This window comes from Panthera leo, chromosome F3 (genome assembly GCF_018350215.1).
Source record: "Panthera leo isolate Ple1 chromosome F3, P.leo_Ple1_pat1.1, whole genome shotgun sequence".
Classification (NCBI taxonomy): domain Eukaryota; kingdom Metazoa; phylum Chordata; class Mammalia; order Carnivora; family Felidae; genus Panthera; species Panthera leo.
Genome location: NC_056696.1, coordinates 60,526,860 through 60,548,256, shown reverse-complemented (window position 1 = coordinate 60,548,256; position 21,397 = coordinate 60,526,860). Strand labels below are relative to the sequence as shown.

At 49.0% G+C, this 21,397-nt stretch overlaps 1 protein-coding gene and 1 long non-coding RNA gene across 2 annotated transcripts in view; one reads left to right on the top strand and one right to left on the bottom strand.

Moving 5' to 3' along the window:
• The window catches only part of LMX1A (LIM homeobox transcription factor 1 alpha), a 159,532-nt gene that overhangs the window by 42,619 nt on the left and 95,516 nt on the right, over positions 1 to 21,397 (bottom strand). The window contains exon 4 of the mRNA XM_042925781.1: positions 6,337 to 6,569. Within this exon, the coding sequence (XP_042781715.1) occupies positions 6,337 to 6,569 (233 nt within the window). The remainder of the gene's footprint in view (positions 1 to 6,336; positions 6,570 to 21,397) is intronic.
• LOC122212104 lies at positions 6,513 to 13,348 on the top strand. Its single transcript, XR_006198997.1, has 3 exons — positions 6,513 to 6,744; positions 7,095 to 7,311; positions 12,591 to 13,348. It is a non-coding gene; the product is annotated as an uncharacterized LOC122212104 (long non-coding RNA).

Here is a 21,397-nt window from a genome sequence, read left to right as displayed (position 1 = left end):
CGAGCCCCACGTCGGGCTCTGTGCTGACAGCTCAGAGCCTGGAGCCTGCTTCGGATTCTGTATCTCCCTCCCTCTCTGCCCCTCCCCTGCTCACACCCTGTCTCTCTCTCTCAAAAATAAATAAATATTTTAAAAATGTTAATGCACGCTGCTCTTCAGGAAAGAAAGCCTTAAAATGGTAAACAAGTCACAGAACGGACAAGCAAAAAACACAGTTTGAGTCGATGGTGAGGGCCGATAAAAAAAAATGAAACATAAAGATATTGTCAGAGGGAGGGGCAAGAAATGAAATTCTGACTAGACATCAGTGATCCCAAAAATGGGGGAAAAAAGAAAGGCAATATAACGTAAAAATGACATAAAACGAAACACAACCTGGTAACCTGGATTGAATATGGAATGAAATGGATAAAGACATTAGTAGAAAATCTAGTGAAATCAAATAATAGCTTTAGTTTATATAGTTGAGTTAATAGTACTATACCTAGGTTAATTTCTTAGTTCACATGATATATGTATCAAAATGTACACATAAATGTGAAATGTTAACATTCAGGGAAACCATATGAAGGCTATATGGGAACTTCTGTCTTATTTTGCAATTGTTCTATAAATCTAAAATTTTATTGCAAAATTAAGAAAAAATAATGTTTATTTATTTTGAGAGAGAGAGAGAGATCAAGTTGGGGGGAGGGGCAAAGAGAGAGGGAGAGAAGAGAGAATCCCAAGCAGGCTCCAGCATGGAGCTTAGCGTGTCAGCTCAGAACCGGACGCAGGGTTCAAACTCCTGAACCATGAGATCATGACCTGAGCTGAAATCAAGAGTCAGATGCTTAACCAACGGAGCCGCCCAGGAGCCCCATCAAAATAAAAAGGTTTTAAAAACAGCTGCACAAGTCACTCTCAGATGACCTCTGATGCTGAAACCTGAAGGTAAGAGAGGTCGATGACTAAGAAATGCAACATGGACCAGCCAGGAGCCATGGTTGCCTACAGGCAGCCCCGAAGCCCCCACCACGGTCAAAAAAAGCCAATGAAACCACGGGCCACATCAATAGAACGAATGTGACACCCATGACAAATAGTAATAACAACACTGTGCTACTTCAGACCACGTGTGGAAGATTTCATCCCCTTCTGGGTGGTACATTCTAGAAAGACTGCATATTTTTAGAGAGAACAGTCTCTTCTAAGTGAGAGTTGGAAGAATGGGAAAGAACGAGACAGAGAAAAGAGATCTTGGACCCTGGGAGTGTGAGGCTCTCCATATGCAACTCAAAGGACTGTCCCATGTCAGGGAGACTGGCTGATTTTGTTCCTACAAATTCCATTTTTCTTCTTGGGAGCTTGCTTCCAGGCCCCTGGCACAGCTGGACCAGGATAAAAGAAGCTTTTCTGGCCACACTAGAAAAGAGATCCAGCAGCTAAGTATCTCCAAATTTGGTGTTCCTTTTGGCTGTAAATATGTCGCATGCTCTTGTGTAAGTCAGAACAGTCAGCATCATAAAACCATAGATTCTAGAACCCTAGATTTAAATAGCCCTAGAGGTCACTGGCCTCGTCTTCCGCCCACTGCAATTAAAATGTTGAGACACAAGTCTTTTTCACTTTTCATAAAGGGTCTGGTCGGTACCCCTGCTGGACACCAGAATCTGTTATTTCACCCCCACGTAATGGGCAGAACTCTCCTGTTATCCCTTAGCCTTACTTTCCCAAAACGAAATGCACTGCGTTTCTTTAGCCACCTATTGTTTAACAAGCTCATCGCTGTCCTCCAGACCCTCTCTGGGTTGTCAGTGACGTCCTAAAACGCATCACTTAAAATTAGACCAAATACGCTAAATGTGCCCTAAGGAATGCAGAACTGGAGCTGCTATTACGTTAGGGACATGGTAGGTCCATTAAGACAGCCTCCCTGGGGGCTCCCGTCCACTTTACGGCCAAGTAAACCCCATGTGGGATTCCATCAAAACAGGCGCCATGCCATACGACTACCAGTGCATTGTGGAACCCAATAGTTAAATTTCATCTTGCCCACTTTGTGCTATTCTGTGAGCGCGTCAAAATCTTTTTGACCGTTGAGAGTGTCAGCTGCCACACCGGCCTTCCCGGCCAGCTTTGTGTCATCTGCACATCGAATAAACCTGCCCTCTGCGTCTTCATCCAAGTCATTGATAAAAACGTTAAAGACGACAGCCCATTTGATCATTCCCTCGACAAATATTTACCAGGCACCTACAGTATGTGGAGCGCTCGGGACAGAAATGAGAGGAGGAATTGTATTTGGACCGTGACACCTCCTAAAAATGGCTTGGTCTCTCTAAACCCCTAATGCGAGGAGGACTTCTTTCCCTGAAATGTAATTCAGCTCCTTAGGGACTTACTGATCACTCACTCTTCCGTTGGCCCCACCCTACACTTTGTTTGGGGAACAAAGGAAGTTATACAGTTATACGTACCATCCTGTTGCTCAGAAGCTTGTCCTCTTAGCGAGGCAGGATTTGGCACACAAAACACTTTGTTTTTAATTTTTTTTTTTAACGTCTACTTATTTTTGAGAGGCAGAGAGAGATAGGGCACAAGCAAGGGAGAAGCAGAGAGAGAGGGAGACACAGAATCCGAAGCGGGCTCCAGGCTCCGAGCTGTCAGCACAGAGCCTGACGCGGGGCTCGAACCGACGGACCGTGAGATCATGCATGACTTGAGTCAAAGTCGGACGCTCAACCGCCTGAGCCACCCAGGCACTCCGGCACACAAAACACTTTGTGACGTAAGACAGGTAATGTTTATGTAATTGACAAGATGAATGCTACAGAAAATACAGAAACTGGATTCCAACTGCGACTTTGTCATTTTGCTTATAGCAGCAAAACAATGATTTTTCAAGTTGAAAGGGACGGAAGTCCTCTAAAACCACTCTCCTCCCCCACCACACGGATACTCTATACTCGATACTCCTTTCAACAAGTGGGAGTCCTTGAGTAGCCCTGCTCTTTGTTAGCTCTAATAATTACAATGACACCCTAACAGTCCCAACGTGGAGTCCAAATCCCTTGCCTTTACCTTTGCATCTGTAACGTGAGTGCTCAATGCTTTTGTTAAATAATTAACAAAGTTAATTCTCTGCTCTCTGAAGTTAGAAATGGGTCTGATCCACCCATTTGAAGGCAGCAGCTATGCCTTTATGTAGTCTTTACTTTTCTAATTTCTTCACCTGACGTGGTTTTGAGATCACCCCACCCCCACATCATTCTTACCATTCACATTAGGACTCCTTCCCCAGCATAAGGCAAACACTCAGCCTACATCTACTGAATGAATCTGTACACAGATCAACCAGAAAGCTCTACTTTGTCATTATCAGCCTCAAAAGAAAATGCTCAGAACTGAACATATGGCTGAGAGTGGGGTCAGAAAAGTGGGTGTCTTGTAGTTCCCATGCTCTGGAAGTTATACTTCTTTTTTTTTTTTTTTAATTTTTTTAATGTTTATTTATTTTTGACAGAGAGAGACAGAGCGTGAGCAGGAGAGTGGCAGAGAGAGAGGGAGACACAGAATCTGAAACAGGCTCCAGGCTCCGAGCTGTCAGCACCAGAGCCCGACGCGGGGCTCGAACTCACGGACCGCGAGATCATGACCTGCGCCGAAGTCAGACGCTCAACCGACTGAGCCACCCAGGCGCCCCTGGAAGTTATACTTCTATTAACGCTGCTCAGACCCAGCTTCTTTTTTTTGTCTTCGCGTGGGGCGTGGGGTGGGGACACGATACCTTAATGCCTCGTACTAAGTCTGGAGCCAATTAAAACCTGTGAGTCTTTAACACAGGGGCCAACTGGATAAATTCATCGTCAAGCCCCACGTACCAAGAAAGGCTCGACCACAGCATTTCTTTCCATGTGAGAAAGAATGGTATGTCCCTTTGGATGTGCCTATCTTTATGAAGTCATGCTGGCATTCTGATCACCATGGCACCTAAGCCCTTTGGGAATTTGAAGATTTTGCAATATTCCGGGAAGGAGGCCTAAGTGGGTGGGCCACAGCAAGACTCCTAAGGGGTAATACCGGGTGAGCTGACCTTTGTATACCGAGTGGAGGCCACGAAGCTTGGTTTAGAATGGGCCCAATTAGCCCAGAGGAGATACTCATTATGTCAGTGGCAGTGTTCCTGAGAAGGAATTGCTTTCAAATGAAAACAAATCCAGGAAAACTTAAGACTGGCAAGCCCAGTAGGAGTGGGGATGTCCTAGTGTTGGCTTACTTAAGGCTGCAAGCAGAGCCAGGCGAGAAGAACCAACTGGAAGGTGCAGGAAGCAAACACACTGCTATGAAGAGCCCAGGCCGGCAGGCGTTCGCTAAGGACCAGCATTTACCGCACAGCAGGCTTTTAGTGTGCATGAAGTGTCAGTTAGCCATGACTATCACTTTACGGCTGTGGAAACTGAGGCTTAGAGAGGTTCAGAAAGTTGCCCCAAGTCACATCGCTATGCGTGGCGCAGCCAGGGTGAGGCCCCCACCCGCCCCCACACCCCGTGGACTCAAGCGTCTTGCCGCAGTGCTTTTGCTTCATGAGTTTATTCCTTCCCTCACAAAGATGTCGATCGAGCACCCTCAGTGTTCCGGGCCTGTGCTAAGCCCTGGGGACACGGTGGTAAAAAGAGACACATGCTGTCCCTCCCGGGGCTTAGCACTTGGCAAGAACAACAAACAGCCAGACAGGCAACTGCAATAAAGTGGGATCCGTGGCCCCGTAGGAGAAGTTAAGGGTAAACTCACCCGCACGAGGGATTAAGAGTCTTCCTTGGGGAAAGAGCCCCGAGACAGAAGCTGCGAGAATGTGCCAGCAAGACCCCAAAGTGCGGGAGAGAGGCAGAGAGGGAATGAAAACTCAAGGTGTGGGGGTGAGTGCTGGAGACACTGATGTGCTGGAATCCAGCAAAGTCCAGACGAAGAGTGGGAGGTCTCAGAGGCCCCCTGACAGCCTGAAGAGGTGCATGATGTGAGGTCACAGCCATGCTGAGGGGACTGGAATTGCATTGGGATCAGCGATAGCAAGACGGCAAGAATTTAGTAAGGCCATGCGGCTCTCGTAGATTTGGAGGGGTCCGGGGGGGGGGGGGGGGGGGGGGGCAAGCCAGACAAATGCTGCCCTGGGGAAACACGTGCTCAGCCTCGACACTTTTAGTTCAACTTCTCTGGCTTCCCGAAACCTGCTGTATACAATCTCGGAACCTCTCCAACCCTCCCCCTAACCCCTGCAACACACACACACACACACACACACACACACACACATACACCCTTCCAAGGCAGGAAGGGTGGGGGTTGGGTCATGGTACAGATATTTTCTAGTTCCTTTCTCTGCGTGACCCACGGAGCCTCAGACAGATTCCAGCTTTCCCACTTGACAGATGAGGAAACAGAGGCTTAGAGCAGCTCAGTGATTATGGTAGACTGAATTACTGGTTCCAACTCATCACACCCTGGAACAGTATCACATAACTATACCCGCGGAGGGATCTGAGGTGCATGTAGTGTACTTCTCCTCCCCTGGACTTCGGGCTTGAGCCTTTTATTTTTAAGTTTTTAAAAGTGTTTTATTTATTTGAGAGAGACAGAGACAGCATGAGCAGGGGAGGGGCAGAGAGAGAGAGAATCCCAAGCAGGCTACACACTGCCAGCTGCGGAGCCCGATGCGGGATTCAAACCCACGCACCTCGAGATCGTGACCTCAGCTGAAACGAAGGGTCAGACGCTTAACCGGCTGAGCCACCCGGGCGCCCTTGGGCTTAAGCTTTTAATTTGCTTTAGCCGGTGAACCATTAGCAGATATGGTATGAACGGAGGCCGGAAAGGCACAGGTAGGGTCGGGCGTGCCCCCTGGCACTTTTGTCATTGGCAAGAGAAGACCACGCCCTGGACCTGCCGCTTCTCAAGCCTGGAGCCTGGCGTGAATCACGCAGAGCGGACTCGAGCCTGGTCTGTGGCCTAGAGCTGAGCTCAGCAGATCCCAGGTGAGCTGCAGACCCTGAGCCTGAAGCGGAGTCACTGCCGTTAACCGAGAGGCTTGGGAAGCATGAGTAAGCGTTTACAGCTGTGACGCGTGGAATCTGGGGGTAATTTGTTACACGGCATCGCCATGGCAATTCCTGACCAGTAAGAGAGCACGCCAACCTTACAAAGGTACTGCCTGTGATGCACAGAGCTGCTTTGCTGTGGAGCTGGGCTGCCCCGGTGGCTGGTCCTCTAGGGCAAAAGCAACGCAGACCAGACCGTCAGCCCACCCAGCTGCCCCCCGCGCCCCGCCGCGTCCCGCATCCCCGCCCACGCCTCACTCACCTGAGTCTGACGCCGCTGGGCTCACCAGGCTCAGTAGCTCCCGCTCCTTCTCATAGTCCCCTTTGCAGAGCAGCTGCCCCTCCTTCAGGACAAACTCATCGCCCTTCTGGAGCTGCCGCTCACAGACACAGCAGCAGAAGCAGCTCAGGTGGTACACGCTCTTCTGGGCCCGCATGACGAACTCATTGGGCGCGATGGCCTCGAAGCAGCCCCCACATTTGACAGCAAACAGCCTGGCAGCAGGGGAGAAAGGGAAGCAGGGTCTTTGAGAAAGGTCGGATGGGGGCCAGCTGGCCTCAGGTCGACAGCACCCGAGACTCCAAGCCCCGGGGTGAGGATGTTTGGGAACGAAATACACTTGAAATCCAGATGCTGGGTTCCTGGAGGAGGCCGAACCAAGGGATTCGGGTGAGTGACGCACAGAGGCTTACAAAACGCAGGGGCAGAGGCGCTGGGAACAGTCTGAGCTAATGCCCAGGGTGTAACTGGGGTCATCCAGGACATGGTCCTCCCAGAGGGTGGTCTACACACACAGCGCCAGGCAGCTGCCCAGAATCCCTGGGGAGTAACCCAAATGTCCGGGCCCGCTCCCATCAGTGTGCAAAAGGGGGGGCCCCAGAACGTGAATCTGTAGCAAGCCGGCCAGGGCGTGCCGACGCGTCATCTGGTTTCGGAGGGATAAACGGCACCCCAGCTTCCCAGCGTGGCGTTGGGTGAACGCAGCTCTCTCTCAGGCCTTCGTTCTTATTTCATTTCAGTTAATTTCAACAAGCCACAGAAGGGGGTGTCTGTCTATGCCGAACCAAAGCAGTAGGGACTAGTGACGTGAGATGAATAAAAGAAAATCCCTTTCAGAAATGAGCGCAGGCTAACGGAAGAGACAGGACACATCTAAATGACGGCGGCGGGACCCGGAGGAGGAAACAAGAACGATCCGATCGGGGGCGCCTAGAGTCAGCTGCCTTTTATCATGAGGTCAGTGCATCTTGGTGAAAGGAAAGACAGGAAGGCTGGCAGGCTGACGGCCTAAAGGGGTGGGGAGGAGGGGACCCCCTGTGTGAAGGTCTGAAGTCGCAACAGTGCCCGGGTGTGCTCCAGCAGGCTGGAGGTGGGGCGCCTCAACAGTGGGGGGGCAGGTGAGGCCAGTCGTGACCGCTCACACGCTCAAGCTGAACAGCGTGTGGCAAGCAGTGGAGAGTCCCTGAGCAATTTTTAACACGGTAAGAGCCCTGTTTAGGAAAAGCAAGTCTTTGTAGTACGAAGGGTAGAGCAGAGACAAGGGTCACTGATACGACAGCAGCGGGGAACCAGAGAGGAGGGGACCAGAACCCCCAATCTGGAGACGGGGAAGCTCCCGGGCTCCTGGTGGGCAGAGCTGGAGGAGGATGATGATGACGATGATGTCTCCACTCCTGCAAACACACCGTGCCTGATTCGCTTCTGGGCGTATTTACACCATTTACACCAATCCACCCTCCCGCAAAGCCCGCCCTTCTCTGTTTGGTCTAACTGAATCCAACCCGCCCTCAGGACAAGGCACCAACCACCGTCTTGGGTCCAGCCAGCCTCCCCTGCCTCAATGTGAAGGAACTGCCTCTCCTTTGAACACCCTGCCATGAACAGTCTGAGTGGCTCACTCGGTTGTTTCCTGGAGATGTTTCAAGACACAAAAAGCTGCAAGATCCACCGGGCGGGATCTACCAGCTACGCTTACAACCGTCAGCACAACTATGGGCAGGCCATTCCCCCCACCTTTGCACTCTTTTCCTGGCTGTCCTTAAGGAGTTAGGCCAATTCCTTCCAGCTCCAAAAGTCTTCCGGGGATTGCTTCCTACTGCTAACTTGAAACATCTTAATCTTGCCTTATCATTGAGATTTTCCTATGTTTATAACTTCTCCTGCCAACAGCCTGTACTTGAAGAACAAGGCCTGTGGAATATAGCCCACAACCTCTTGCACATGGTGGAGACTCCATAAGAGCGATTTGACCCATGGATCTAACTTGTTCTCCTAAAACGACCTGTGCAAAGAGCCTCACGTAGGGACTGCCGCACGGCGGGTCCCAATAAAAGCCACTTGTTTCTTCGTCCCCCCACCCCAGGCCAGTAACAGTTCAGGGCAGTCTGGGACAGACTAAAATTTACAGCAGATCTATTTGTTCTTCTCTTTTTTTAAAATTGCCTCATGATGACGTATTGCCTTCATCGACGCCTTTGGCATAAGCGCAGAGATGATATGCCCTGAAAACATCTCAGGGATTGATGCATTATACCACTCACTTTTGTATCTCCAAAATAAAGTTGTTTTGTTTTTTAAGTACTAGCACAACAGGGAGAAAAGAATCTCTCTCCGAACCGATCTCTCTGTTTGTCCTCACATCCAGCGAGGTCAACGGACACCGACAGTTCAGATGGCGTAGGGCGGGGATGGTGGCAGGAAGACGAAATGGCCAGAGGGTATAAAAACTCCAAGACCCCCCCCCCCCCATGAAGACAAGACACAATGGACTCAGAGCACATCCAGGTAGCCGAGGCCACCGTGTTCTGCTAACAGGCCTCGTGCCGGCAGCAGCTAAGGAAGCAGAAGGAACTGAAGGGCATTTTTCTATAGACAGGCCGACCACCAAAATGGCTTCAGTGTGGCCAATCCCAACACAAAAGCTCTTTCCCACATTCACTTAGTCATTCAGTCTTCTTTTTTTCCCATTCATTCCAAAAGTTCATTCAGATATTCATTTACAGTCTACTCTTCTTTTCACTCCCTCATTCAGAAGTACCTACCGTGCACTAACACCATCCACTGTCTGTCTTAACTGGGAGGGGAAGAAACCACCACCCGGGCAGCACTCGTGTGTGTAAACAAGTCTACACGGAGTGTCTGTTAGGTGTGGGTCACCGTTGTCGGCACAAAATTATACAAGGTCCTCAACCCCGTGGAGCACAGCAAACAAACAAACAAGAATCAAATAATGTCTACCCATAGAGGATTACCTGTGGGAAACAGAAAACACAAACAGTACAAGGCAATGTCCAGTGAACAGAAAACAGAATGGCATAAAGCCATAGTTTGTTGGTAATACAATCAATCGCTTCCCAGCTCTGAAGCCATACTGGTTTATGGCGTGAAGTCTGCATGTTTGTCTTAGAAGCTTCCTGGAAGAAGGGAATCGTTTTGAGGGTGGAGAGGAAGTGAAGGAGGGGTTCCCAAAGAGGCATTGCACATGGATTGGCGAAAGAAAAACGGAGGCCATTCAGATTCTTCGGGCGAAGGAAGCCAAGGCTTGGGGAAGAGAATGAGGCTGCCTCTGGTGAATCCATGACGGAGCAGCCTCCCAGGACAGAGGCCAGGCGGTAGCTGATTCCAGCACAGCACAGGATCAGGAAGGCATGAGCTTGCTGTCTCTCAGCCCAGGCCCTGGGTCACCACATCGGCCCCTACGCCCACCCTTGGCCATCAAGAGCACCTTAGAAACACCCATCCTGATATGCCTGCCCTCTGCCTCTCAACTTCCAAGGGGCTGACGTGGCTCCTTTACCCCTGACGACAGCCCAAAACCAGAATTCCAGATGCCAGCAGCCCCGCCTTTTCCTTCTCCACACCAGTCCCTTAAACATTTGCTTTTGCTTCCCTGCCTCCATGCTGGATTGCCATGCCCCCGGGCAGAAAATCACCCAGTTCATCCCTGGCCCCGAGTCCCGAGTCACTGTTTGCCAACCTGAGCAAACTAATCAATGCTTTTCCAGGACCCGGTCAAAGGCCCTTTGTCCCCAAAGCCCTCCTTCTCCTCCCCTTCCCCTGGAATGAACTGTTAAACAGACCCAAGGCAAACGCTCCCAGGGAGTCAACAAGCACTTGAGAATCTGCGGCCGCAGGTGGTAGCATCTGTGCTTGTCTAACTTCCACCCTGTTAATCTCCTCCCCTTTCTCCGCCCTTCTTAATTTCAGCCCCCGCTCCAAAAATCTCCCCCACGTTGGAGACGGGAGGGTCAGGGTGAGCTCAACAAAGAAAGCCCGCCATGTTGACTCAGGAGTGGCTGGAGTTGTCTGGGCTCAAATGGTCACGGTCAGCGGGGGATTACAGACCAGGAAGAGGGGGGCAGCCCTGTTTCTCTCCCTTCTCTCCACCCAACTCTCCCCCTCCGGGCAAAGACCAGGTCAAGCTCACCTCACCACCTTGACTCTTGTGCCCACCCCTCCCCCCCCACTCACCCCCAGAGCAATTCAAGGAGAAGAGGCACATGCAGTCCACCACCTGTGTGCCAGATGTATACACAGCTGTACAGGCACCAGTGTGGACCCAGCTGCCGACTACACACCTCCCACAAGTTGTTTTCTCTAAGGCTCAGACAAGCAGAGAAAAGGATTTGTTCAGAAGTCCAGGTCGTAATTAAAACACAGCCTGTCTCTTCCCAATGCCCTGGATGGCGTCCCCCACGGTCACTTCCCCCTCTGAATGCTAATGAGACCTCACTCTGGGTTCAGAGCCTGGCAGGCTGGCTGTGCCCTTGGAAAGCTAGACAAGGTTTCCCAAAACGTCCAGCTCTTCTGGGCAGACATAATAACTCCCAACTTTTCCTACCATTATGAATTCTCCTACCCGTGAAAACCCTCCGAATGATTCCTTATCTCCTCTTTGCGTCTAACTCCCTCACCTGTGAAATGGGAACAATACCCTCCAGCTCACGGAAAAGCCCCCAGAGTAGTGCCCATCCCGGAGACTAAGCCTCGTTCAGCGTTCTTCCCCGGCTGGTGAACGCCCTTGGCATGGAGACACTGGGGATGTGGCGGTCCGTGGGGCCACCCTGGCCTCGGGGAGCTCCCGGTCTCCAGCAGGAAGCAGGCTCTAGACCAAGACCACACTACCGTGTATCTGGAGTATACAGGAGGGCAAGAGCCAGAGTGGCACAGAGGAGAGACCCACCCCCTTGGCTTAGGGGGGCACAGAATCTTTGGTCTTGCCCTCCCCCTCTGCCCTTTCTCTTCCGCCTGCTGGCACTTTCCCCTGCCCTCTACCAGGCAGGCAAATGGCCTGGCTGCAATCCCATTCTGTGTCCCGCTCGCACCTTTTCTTGGGGGAGCCCCAAGCTGGGAGACGGGCAGCCCTCAGCTTTGGTGAGAGAGCCTGTGTGGGCAGGTTCTGCTGCTGCCAAGCAGTGAGGAGGACTGGGGGCCCATCGCTTAATCTTTTGCGGCTCCCGTTTGCTCAGATACAAAAGGCAATCATGATGCCGACACGTTGCTGGATCAGTGAGGACCGTATGAGCACGTGGATGTGCAGTGTTTTGCGACCCGTCAGGGATAGCACCAGTTTTAGTCGTTCATACTCACCCTGCCTCTCCGGCTTTTGCTCACTGGGGATATTTTTTGCCCCAAGGGGGCAACGTATGCTTAGGAGTTTCCGGAGTCCTGTCCTGGGAGAGTGCTTCTTCCTTAGCTGCGTGAGCTGCCCTGATGTGGGCACGACTTTGTCTCTTAAGAGTGCGGTGTGGCCCGGGGGGTGGGGGGTGGGGTGAACCCAGGGGGCTCACTGCTCACAGAGCTGCGGGACAGAGCACAGGCCTGGGACTGTCCCACTGCCGCGGGCCAGGACCCGGGAGAGAAGCCCAACCCAGCTCCCGCCTCCCTGCCCTGTGCTGGCTGCCTGCGATGATAGCAGACAAGAAGAGAGGTGGGTGATGGGAGCAGCGAGACCAGGCCCCGAGGGTTCTTCCTCTACCAACGGGCCTCAGGAAAGCCACTGTCCTTCCCCTTTCTTGGCTGCAGAGGGGCATGTCTATTCCTCGTGTCTCCTCATGAGGAGGCCACACCTGGGCACCAACACAGCCCTCTCTCCAGAAGGTGTTCCCGGTCTCCAGAAGGTGTTCTGGCATGACACGGCCATGCTCTGGTAATTCTCCAAACAAAATATTTTCCAGAACCATATCGGTCACATCCACAGGTTTATATAGATGTAATATACGTGCATATATTACGTACATAAACTAAGGCCAAAAGAGATTGTGTAGGGACTCACAAACACATACCTGTGTGCACACTCCAGCTAAAACCAACAGCTCACTTGAATGCTCTCCTATCGTTCTACATTTTTACATACAGATTTCTAGAATATATTTCTAGAAAAGATTTTGCGTGAAGAAAACAATTTGCCCCAAAGGCATGTCTGAAAGCCATTAGGGCTGGGTCATTTCTTAATTCATTCCCATTTTTCTAATTCATGCTTTTTTCTTTTTTTTTTTTTTTTTTTTTTTTTACAGGGTTGGGAATCCCTACTCAGCAGCTCAGGAGACAAGGGCATTTCAAAAGCCCATATGAAGGCGTGACACCTGAGAATGTCCTCGAGAACAAGTCTAAGGCCACCAGGAAAGAGGCTCAGGATGTATATTTCAGCCTCCAAGTTATTTTACTTCAACGGGAGAGAAGCCCGTGGAAGAGACAAAAGAGGGAATGAGTCTTTCTCCAATACTCACTGGGTGCCAGCAACTGCCATATTCCTTCTATCTAGCACCTCGATGAACTTGTGAGGCACTCTAGTTCTAGAGGACGTAGAACAAGTTTGTGAACTCAAAGGCTGTCTCACCATGTTTCAGTTCAGCCTCGTTCATGATGCTTCTCTTCCCCAGGAGAGAGACTCTGAGGTGTGTGGTTCATAGGCTCCTTCTCCCATTTTTCTCTGATAACCTCTCTAGCACTGTTTTCACAGGAGAAACAAATAAAAAGATCAGGCAGCTGAGATGGCTACGTCACGGGACCCATGACTGGGTCCTGAGAGGCTGCCAGGGGATGTAGAAGAAAGGCAGGGGTTAGGCACCAAGTTGGTTCCTTCAGGCTGCTCAGCCCTTGGGCCCCAATGTACCTGAAGGGATCCCCGAAAGGGGTCTGTCCTCCACAGATTTAGGTTAAGAACAAGCAATGTCTGGGAGACCCTCTCTGACCCAACAGCAGCATGCAAGGTCTACGCTGATTCCGAGATGAGATCATTCCTGCTGGAACCCCATTTGCTAGGAAACCTGGCGGGGGGCGGGGGGGTCGCTATTTTCAGGGTATGGACAAAAATGTAGGCCAATGGGGTTGGACCCAGGAAGACCCAAGGAAGCCCAGCCACAGACTGCACTGTGGAAACAGGGTAAGGAGGCAAAACGATGTAACCAAATAAACTTAGGTCCCAGTCCCTACTTCCCCACTTATTAGCCATGGGATCTTGGCCAGGCGATGGTGGCATTGGGTTGTTTTTTTTTTTACTATCTAATAAAGTGGGAATAATAAAAGCACCTGTCTCACAGAGTCCCAAGCAGAATGAATCGAACGAATGCACTGAAACTGCTTAGCATAGTGCTTCACACTGTAGTAAATCCTCAATAAAATGGTAACTATTACAATGGTGTTAATGATGATGATGGAGAAAAAGAGCGGAATATGGATAGGAGAGAGAAATCCGTTTTTAAAAAAAAATGAGGAATCACAGTGTTAGAGACCAGGAGAATCAGGATCAGAGAAAGGAGTGTGGAGAGAGAAGGATTAGACAAGTAGTTCAGGACCAAGGCCGCGAATAATGCGAGAATGTCAGAGGATCGGCTTTCTGGCGGTGCTGGCTGTGGACGTGGGGGTCAGCCCTGACAATCCAGCGGAGCCAGGGACTGAGCTCCTACCTGCTGAAGGGGCCTCGGGCCAGGGTTTGCACGCAGCCTGTCCACACGGGATTTGTCCGGATTCACCTAACAGCCCTGGCATGTGGTTAGATGAAATGCCTTCTTGCTCTTTCTATCAAGGTAAAAAACCGGAGGCTGACTGAGGCTTCATTTTCTTCCCAGTATACCTGACTTTTTCACCCATGAATGCCCATGGCTTCCTCCAATCTCTCTCACCCATCCCCCCTGCCCACTGCTCCATCATCCTCTAGACCCCAGACACTAGATGCTGTGTCGTCCCCACATCAACCCTGAGGCTGATGATACAACTTCCCATGTACAGCAGTACCGTGAAATATGGCAGCCTCACGCAAACCGAGAGCTATCCCTGGCCCTGAGGTCCATGAGGATTGAGCAAGAATACAAGGAGAAGCCCCCATTATGACACTCCAGAAGGTTCCTGAACAAAGGGTGTGTTTGGAAAGACCGAGATCTTCATCAGCCTTGACCCAGAGGTCTGCACACCTCACAGGGAGCTTCTCAAAGCTTCCACACCATAGACAATTAAGTGGAAGGAGGGCAGAGAAAATAAGTATACGGAAAACCCCCAGTTCTCACTAGAGGCCAACTGGTTGTGTACTTCTTTGGTGACATAAGAAAGCAGAGCTGATTTTCACCTCGGACAGCTGGCAACTACCGACCATGCTGCCTTTCCACGGGCACTACCAAATCTAGTTTTAATCAGGTACGCGAACCTTCGGTTGAGAGAGCAGGAGAGGGTCTTTGCGTGGCTCCTGAACAAGAAGGCCGTCATCTGTGCGTCACTGTTTCCACCCTCTCCACCAGGGGGCAGCATAGCAGCACTCATTAAGTGCCATGTTGACTTGGTAACTGAGGTCATCCAGGCACAGAGACAGGGATTGGCCATAAGCCAAAACTGTCTGTCGGGGAAATCTGCTGCTGGGAGTCTGGGAGACCATGTGGCTAAACTGAAGGAGAAGTGGTGAGAGAAGAGAATTCAAAAGTATTGGGAAGCAAAAGCATGGCTTGTGGCCTTAGAAGTAGTGACAGAAGCAACCTTGTCGGCTGGCTCAAGGTCTCTGTCCTTGAGGCTGAGCCAACACCACCACAATGAGCAACTGAGCCCGTGGTCCTGGGGCGGTGGGAAAGTCTGCGAGGACAATAGAAGTGGCAGGATCTTCTATAGGAGACAGTCTCAAGGCTCTGCAGTGGGGAGAAAATGGAAAACAATAAGTGGCGGGCAGAGCCAATCAGAGTCTCTGTCTCCTTGGGGCTCCTGGGGAGCAGTGAGGAGGACCATACAATGGGATGAGAACCGCTAAGTACGACGTCTGCACGTCCTGGAGGCGCTGGGCTCACCGAGAAGCACAGGGTAACATACGTGGCTCGTCGCCTATCGAAACTACTGCTGGCAATGGGCAGCTTCCATCTCGAAATGGTGGCCTAAGTACTTTCCTGGTCCTTACAAAGCGTCCATTCCAGAGTCAGGAAGACCAAATGATCACAGCATGGCGTCTGAAGTCTGATAGACCCTGGATTCAAATCCTGGTTCTGCCTTTGAGAATTTGAATGAGTTATAGACTCTCTTGGGGCCTCCGCTTCCTTATCTATAAACGAGATCATAACTATCTTACAAGATGTTCTGGAAATGACACAAGACAACGTATTTGAGGTATCAGACAATACTAGCCGCTCTCAATAAGTAGAAACTGTGACCTCCCCTTATTGAAAGCAAATTCACCAAATCTGCCCATGTAAATATCTGGATAAGATCATTTATTTCAAGACAGCTGACTGGGCCAAAAATAGAACTTCATGTGTATCTGAAGGCTTTGTTCTTTGTTAGTATGACAAAGTAAATCAAAATTTAACAAGTCTTTCATATGCTATTGGAGAATGGACCAACAGACAAATATGAAAGGGCAAATACTCGAGAGGAAACTGTGAATTTCATTCAGGCAACTATGGCTATGGTCAACCCTAACTCAAGGTAAATATTGACATCAGCCAACCAGTGTTGACCAACACCCACTTTCATTGCCTAACACCCAGCATATGTTCAGGAAGTCGGCAGCTCCGTGTTTAACCAACCACAGCCAACAGTTGCTATTTAATTAATGCTGACATTATCTCGCAAATATTTGGGACAGACCCTTGCCCCGTTATCATTTTAGCTCTCAGATGACTGCTTCTTACTGAGGCTGCTGATCACTGTGTGGACCTGCATTGAGACATCCTTATTTTTGCCTTGCTCCCCTAACTGTGAAATCCCCCCCCAAAAGATCAGTCAACCCCTCCCTCACTTTATAAATGGAAAGCAACCAACGCCAAGGAAGGATCAATGACCTACCACAAATCACAGAGAAAGCTGAGATTACTGAGAAAACCATCCAGAGCTTGAGGCTCGGTCAGTGATCAAGAAATAGAAGAGGTTACGTATGGCCCAACTAGGGATGGAAATGTGTTCCTCCAGCCCTTAACCAGTACCCTAACCAGCTGAACGTGTGGAAAATGTGTGTGAGACAGTGGTCTGCTGCTTAGGAGCTCTTTCTTTTCCTTCCCCTCTTCTTTACCAAACCCTGGAATGCAGTCTACGAGTCAGACCATAAAGCAAAAGACTGTGGTAAAAGCACGGATTCCAATAATCCAAGCCAAGGTGGCACAACTCATATTACAGACTTTCCATATTGTCACACAGGCATGCAAAAATGGCAACAAACAGAAAACAGACCTACAGAAAATATATGTTTCCCTTTTAGGGAGTTAAAGGTTCGGTTTCCTTTGAAATTGTCAGTTTTCCTTTCCCTTCATCCTCATCAGCCTCCTGGGACACTCTTAAACATACGCAGGAAACAACAGAGCAGAGGGAATGGGGTATTTTTAGCTGATAGTCCGGGCACAGATTCCTATTGTTCCATAATTTTTGGCTTGTCTGGATGGCACGTGGCCAATACAATGTATACTCTTACAAAGACTGTGTGCTTCCTGGGCTCTATGAGAGAGGGAGCGAGCGAGCGAGAGAAAAGTATGAAGGACAAGGGCATTATTGATGATGTTTTGACGGGAAAGATTCTGAGATCCCAGCAGGGGGCAACACGGAGCTCTCTATGGATTCCGTTCGCTTTTGTCACCATCACTTTTCATTATTACCGCTGTGTTATACATCCAAAAAAAAAAAAAAAGACATCCTGTCACAACCCAAGAGCTCCTTACTGAATCAACGGAGTCCAATGTTGAACACTCCAGTATTCTGAAGACCAATGATGATGTCCCTCAATCATCCTCTGGTACAGCGACTAGCACAAGACAGCGTTCAAAACATTGACAGTTGTTACTGTGCTCTTTCTTCTCATGTTCAACACCTGTTCTCAGGGATCATCCCGTCTTCCAGGGCAGACAGGAAAAGACACACGTTGACTAACAATCGGAAGAAAACATGCCCCACCATGGCACAGAAGCCACAAAGAGCTGCCATGTGGGACTTTCCCTTTCCATATCAGGGACGGAAATTATCTCTGGATAGTCTAAAGTTCCAGAATGCCTTCGGTTCACAGATCTCAAAGCATGTGCGATCTTGTGTGATATCTCAGCTCTGACAGAAGTGAGAAGAAGGGAGTTGGATTTTATTATCCTCCTCACAGAGAAGGTAAAACTGGTAAACAGCGTGCTGTGTATACTCCCCAAACCCAGCAGGGGTGGAGGCTCGAGTAAAAAACAGTCAGGTGTCCTGAACTTCCAATACAACCTCTTTGTCATTAAATTGTGTTGCCTTCCCCTTCCTGTTAGGGCTGGGGTGTACTGAGAGCCCCAGAAAGGTCTGTGATGTCTGACCCAGCGGAAATGAGACTGTTCTGATCTCTTATTCGTATTTTTACCCTTTTCCACTCTCCCCATCCATTTCAAGTCTCTCGCCATCCCTTGAAAACCAGAAGACACCCCAACCAATTAGGACAGCTACTATCAAAACGAACAAAAAAATAAAAATAAAAAAATAAACAACAACAAAAAAACAACAGAAAATAACAAGTTTGGCAAAAATGTAGAGAGACTGGAACGCTTACGCACGGTTGGCTATAGAAAACAGTATGGGAGTTCCTCAACAAATTAAAAATAGAATTACCATATAATCCAGCAAATCAACTTCTAGGTATATACCCCAAAGAATTGAAGGTAAGTACTCAAAGGGATGTCTGTATACTCACGTTCACAGCTGCATTACTGACAACAGCCAAAAAATAAAGGAAAGTCCAGTGCCCATCAACAGATGACTGGATAAATGTAATGTGGCATCTACACTGGAATATATTGGAATGGAATATTATTCAGTCTCAAAAAGGAAGGAAATTCTGGCTCATGCTACACCACAATAAAAATAAGCCTCTTATAAAAGGGCAAATACCATAGGATTCCACTTATAGGAGGTAACTTGAAAAGCCAAATTCCTGGAGACAGAAAGCAGAACGGTGGTTGCCAAGGGTTGGGGGAAGAAGGGAACCGGGAGCTGTTAATTAGTGGGTAGAGTTTCGGTTTTGCAGCATAAAAAGTTCTGTGGACACATGGTGGTAAATAATGGGAATGTACTTAATGCCACTGAAATGTGCCCTTAAAAATGGTTAAGAAGGCGGGGTCCCTGGGTGGCTCAATCAATTGAGTGTCCAACTTTCATTCAGGTCATGATCTCATGATTCATTGAGTTCGAGCCCCGCGTCGGGCTCTGCGCTGACAGCTCAGAGCCTGGAGCCTGCTTCCGATTCTGTGTCTGTCTCTCTGTCTCTGTCTCTCTCTCTGTCTCTCTCTGCCCCTCCCCTGCTCACTCTCTGTATCTCTCTCAAAAATAAACATTTAAAAAAAATTTTTTTTTTAATGGTCAAGACCAGTGGGGTGCCTGGGTGGCTCATTCAGTCAAGCGTTCAACTCTTGATTTCAGCTAAGGTCATGATCCCAGGATCATGGGATCAAGTACCGTGTCGAGCTCCATGCTGAGCGTGGAGCCTGCTTAAGATTCTCTCTCTCTTTCCCTCTGCCCCTCTCCCCTGCTCATGCTCTCTCTCTCTCTAAAAATTAAAAAAAAAAATGGTTAAGATGGTAAATTTTCATACGTTTTTTTACTACATTCTTAAAAAATAAAAAAATCAGTTAGAAAAACTTCTTAAACTGAAAGAAACAATGACCTTCCGTGTTCTGCCTCCTATAACCAAAATTTAGACGGCTGGGCTCCCAGTTGAAAATCTCACCTGCCAGATTCCCTTGCAGCTAAGGGTGGCCAGAGGGGGGCAGCACATGGGATTCCACTAAGGGTAGGGACGGGAGCGGGAAGTTTGGGATAAAATGACACAGACTCGGCAGGTACATACATTTTGTTGCTCTTTACCTTTTCCCTTCTTTCTACCAGGAATTAAAATGTAACACCTGGAGGTGAAACAGTCATCTCGGTATTAAGAAAGTGAAAGTCACCTGTTAAGGATGCATCGCAGAAGGAGAAAAGCCTGAATCCTTGAAAACCTTCTTGAGCGGTTGCACTTGGCCTTTTTGACTTCTCATAGGCGACAAAAATGAAAGTCTTTAACTATTTAACGCGCTGTAGTCAGGATGCAGTTATATGAAGGACTTTCCCTTGCCATCAAGGTCTAGTGCCTCCTGTACTCCTACCCGGGGCAACTTCTCCATTCAGGCTCTAGACTTCAGTCAGCACTTACCACTTACTCAAAAGCAACATCATTTATTCTTCCTCTTATAAATTTTTTTACATGACTTTTCCTTATTTCTCCCATACGGAGAAAAAAAAATACCCTTCTTTTTGATCCCACTTTCTCTACCAAGTACTTTTCCATTTATTTGATAGCCTTTGTAAAAAATCCAAAAAGAAATCAGTTCTGTTTTCTATCTCCAGTTCCTCTCCTGCTCTCCTTTGAGGCCAATGGAGTCAGGCACTTGCCCAACTCCTTCCCACAAAACTTTCTTGGGAAGGCCACTCATGACCTCCATGTCGCTCAGTCCCCATCAGCCTGTGCCCATCAGCAGCATCTGACCTCGTGACCACTGGGTTTCCAGGATCCCTCGCTCTCCTGGTTTTCCTCCTTTCTCACTAGTCACCCCTCCTTGGTCTCCTCTCCCTCACCTTGAAGCGTTTCATGTTCTCTAGTCTCACTACTCTTGGAGAGCTTATCCAGTCTCAATACTTGAAATACCATGTATGTGCTAAATGACTTTGAAGTTTCTATCTCTTCAGGAGATCCCAGATCTCCTTCCCAAATCTAACTTGCATATCCAACTACCTACTCGATATCTTCACTTGGCTGTCTAACCAAAATCTCAAACTTAATAAAACCAAGATAGAGTTCTTGACGTTCACTCCCTGACACCTCGTGCTGGTTCAGATCTGCTCCAATCACAATCTCCCCTTTTCTGTTGATGGATGGCACCCCTACCTTTCTTGCTGCTCCCAGCAGACATCTCAGAATCATAACCATCAACAAGACATTTCTGCTCCATCCTCAAAATAGGACCAGAATCTGATCACGTCTTGGGAGCACCTGGGCGGCTCCATTGGTTAAGCATCCAACTCTTGATTTCAGCGCAGGTCATGATCTCACGGTCTGGTTCATGAGATTGAGCCCCACATCGGGCTCTGCATTGACAGTGTGGAGCCTACCTGGGATTCCCTCTTTCCTTTCTCTCTCTGCCCCTCCCCTGCTCACACTCTCTCTCAAAATAAATAAATTAACATTTGTTAAAAATTCTGGTCGTGTCTCATTATCTCCACTGCTTCCGCTGTGGGCCATGCTCCTACCATATCTTCCCGGGATCACCTTAACAGCCTCCCAATGGACCACCGGCTTCCTCTTGCCACCTGCAAAGTTCGTCTTCCATACAGCTTCAGTGCAGGGTGATCTAAGAACTACATTAGATTGTGTCACTCATCTGTCAAAACTTACTCCCATTTTACAGATGAGAAAACAGAGGCTCGTGAAAGTCTAAGTAGTGCGTTCAACTTTACACAGCTAGTAACTGGGAAAGCCAGGATTCAAATCAAGTCTGTCTGTGCCCAAACCCACCAAAGATCCACTATATCACTGCCTAAGCCAACTCTGAGGGCTGTCCTAATCGAAGGGTAGGCGAGTACTGTTTTTTGCAAATTAAAAGTTCTATATGACTACAAGGCAATACCACCACGATTGTCAACCCAAGCTCCTGGTAAGTTAGAACAGGACGACTGAATTTATCAACTATATTGAAATATTTTACCTAGGAAGCAAAGGCCAGAAATTGCCCACCACTTATTATTTTTTTTAATGTTTATTTATTTTTGAGAGAGAGAGAGACAGCGCATGGGTGGGGGAGGTTCAGAGAGAGAGAGAGGCACAGGATCCGAAGCAGATTCCAGGCTCCAAGCTGTCAGCGCAGAGCCCGGCGCG